The sequence below is a fragment of the Mesitornis unicolor genome, unplaced genomic scaffold (assembly GCF_000695765.1).
Source record: "Mesitornis unicolor isolate BGI_N332 unplaced genomic scaffold, ASM69576v1 scaffold28021, whole genome shotgun sequence".
NCBI lineage: Eukaryota > Metazoa > Chordata > Aves > Mesitornithiformes > Mesitornithidae > Mesitornis > Mesitornis unicolor.
This window is the reverse complement of record NW_010164858.1, coordinates 3,786-6,493: the sequence shown is the minus strand read 5'-3', so window position 1 is coordinate 6,493 and position 2,708 is coordinate 3,786. Positions and strand designations below refer to the sequence as shown.

Below are 2,708 nucleotides of genomic sequence, written 5' to 3'. Positions count from 1 at the left end.
GAGAAGTGTCTAAGAAGCTAATTAAAAACCAAAAAAACCCCCAAAACCCGCAATAAAAAACACCCAAGAAGATTGATATCTTCTGTTATTACCCTTGTCCAATAGAACATGTTAAATTATTCTTTACAACTTTTTAAACCCATCCATTCGTAAGATAACTTTGTGTGATTAATAATTACATGTGAAACTTGCAAGTGGTTAGCTCTGTATTTTTATTGGTTGGTTTGTTGGTTTTTTTACTTATGCTAACGCAGTTTCTTGGCTTGGATGATGTTGTGAGACTGCGGTTTCTGTGACGGAAGCAAGTGTTGTTATAAAATGTCTTCTCTCAGAGCTCTGCTCTCAGACTTGACTGCTTCACCACTGATGGACTCCAGCAGATAAAGACTCACCCCAAGTTACCGCAGCCCTTTGATTTTTGCCACCCAGCTGTTTGTCATGGGGGCCTGTCCTTCCTTTGCAGGACTCGCTACATCCAGACGGAGCTGGGGTTCCACGAGAGGCTGTTTGTGGCCGTGCTGACCTCCAAGGCCACCCTGAACACGCTGGCAGTGGCAGTGAACAAGACTGTGGCCCACCACTTCCCGCGCCTGCTGTATTTCACGGGGCTGCGCAGCGCCAAGGTGCCTCACGGCATGGTGCTGGTGGCCCACGGGGACGAGCGCCCCATCTGGCTCATGTACGAGACCGTGCACTACATCCATCAGCATTTTGGTTCCGACTACGACTGGTTCTACATCATGCAGGATGACACCTATACCCAGGCCGAGCAGGTCAAGGCTCTGGTGACGCACCTGAGCATTAACCAGGACGTCTACCTGGGGCGAGCGGAGGAGTTCATCGGGGGGGACGAGCAGACCCGCTATTGCCATGGTGGCTTCGGCTACCTGCTGTCCCGCAGCCTGCTGCTGAAGCTGCACCCGCACCTGGACAGCTGTCGCAATGAGATCCTTAGTGTGCGGCCAGACGAGTGGCTGGGACGCTGCATCATCGATTTCCTCGGCATCGCTTGTGTTTCCCAGCTCCAGGTACCCGCTCCCTTCTCAGGGCTCTGTGTCAGCTGAGCCTGGCAGAGCCTGCGCTCAGTTCCCCGCCGTGCAGAAACGGGGCTTTTCTGTGAGCCTGTGCTGGGGGTTACGAGGAAGGAAGGGCTGTGTGGTGCGGCTGCCCCGGGGAGAGGCCCACAGCCAAACCTGAGGTGCTGGGGGAGGTAGTGTTTAATTTTCAGCATACAAGCAGGTGCCGATCCCCAGCTTTTTGGAGGCTGGATAAAGGGCACGTTAAAGAAGCAAGCAGGCGTGTAGTGTTGGGGGTGGGGTGGTAGGGGACAACTTGTCTGTTTTCATCTCTGGGTGCTGCAGTCAGCATGGGAAGAGGGGCAGATGCACCTGTGGGGTGAGGGAAGACCTCTGTGAGCTCGAGCTCCACGCGTGTCGTTCTGGCTCTTGTCCACCTCAGGGCCAGCATTATCGCACCTACGAACTGGCCAAAAATACTGAGCCGGAGAAGGAGGAAGAGGAGGAGTTCCAGGCAGCTCTTGCTGTGCACCCTGTCTCCGACGTGACCCTGATGTACCGGCTGCACAAGCACTTCAGCCGGATCCAGCTGGACAGAGCCTACCAGGAGATCCAGGACCTGCAGGTACGCGGTGCGGGACGTCTGCAGAAACCCCTCGGCCAAACGGGTTTCCTTTTCTTTCTCCAGTCTCCCCCAGAGGAAGGTCACTGCTTCTGTTTGTAGGTGACTTGGGCAGACATGGGGTATAGCTCTGTGTCTCAGAAACAGCTCTTCTGACACCACTTAACTAAAAGTGCTGGTGTGGTACTGCCAGGACACAGTGCTGGGTGTCTGAGGAAGCGGTGGGGATCGGTGTGGAGCAGCAGGGATCACTGTGCCTTCTGTCTGTGCGCAGATGCAGATCAGGAACCTGACGTCGCTGACCCCCGCCGGTGAGGCAGGCTTGACGTGGCCTGTGGGCATTAATGCCCCGTTTCTTCCGAAGTCGCGTTTTGAGGTGATCAGCTGGGACTACTTCACTGAGCAGCACCTCTTCTCCTGCCCTGACGGCTCCCCCAAGTGTGAGCTCTCTGGAGCCAGCAAAGCAGATGTCGGTGAAATCATCGAGTCTGCAATTGAGCAACTGAACAGTCGCTACCAGCCCCTGCTGCGCTTCAGCAAGCGGCAGTTGCTGAACGGTTACCGGCGCTTTGACCCGACGCGGGGCATGGAGTACACGCTGGACCTGCTGCTGGAGGCAGTCACCCAGAAGGGCCACAGTCACGTTCTGACCAAACGAGTGAGCTTGGTGCGGCCCTTAAGCAAAGTGGAAATTATTCCCATGCCATACGTGACAGAGGCCACGCGGGTGCAACTGGTGCTTCCCTTGACGGTGCAGGACCTGGATTTTGTGGCAAACTTCCTGGATATGTTTGCCATGAACACACTGGACACGCACGATAACGCCTTGCTGACTTTGCTCTTCATCTACCATCCCTACGATGCCCAGCGGGTCAGTCAGGTGGATGTTTTTGCTGGAGTCAAAGCCATGGTGGGAGAACTGGAGAAACGCTATGCAGAAGTTAAAATCCCCTGGATTAGTGTGAAAACTGAGGTGCCGTCGCAGGTGAAGCTCATGGACATAGTCTCAAAGAAGCACCCTGTGGATACGCTCTTCTTCTTGGCCAGCGTCTGGACGGAAATCAACATGG

General features: G+C 54.8%; 1 protein-coding gene across 2 annotated transcripts in view; it reads left to right on the top strand.

Annotated features, from left to right (window-relative positions):
* The window catches only part of CHPF2 (chondroitin polymerizing factor 2), a 3,513-nt gene that overhangs the window by 314 nt on the left and 491 nt on the right, over positions 1–2,708 (top strand). Inside the window, exons 2-4 of one of the 2 annotated variants that reach the window (XM_010194452.1) lie at positions 464–1,028; positions 1,459–1,641; positions 1,913–2,708. The exon at positions 1,913–2,708 is cut by the window's right edge and continues 491 nt beyond it. In XM_010194452.1, the coding sequence (XP_010192754.1) occupies positions 636–1,028; positions 1,459–1,641; positions 1,913–2,708 (1,372 nt within the window). In that variant the 5' untranslated portion in view covers positions 464–635. Of the gene's footprint in view, positions 1–452; positions 1,029–1,458; positions 1,642–1,912 lie in introns of those variants that run through there. The other variant, XM_010194453.1, reaches the window with a different exon arrangement.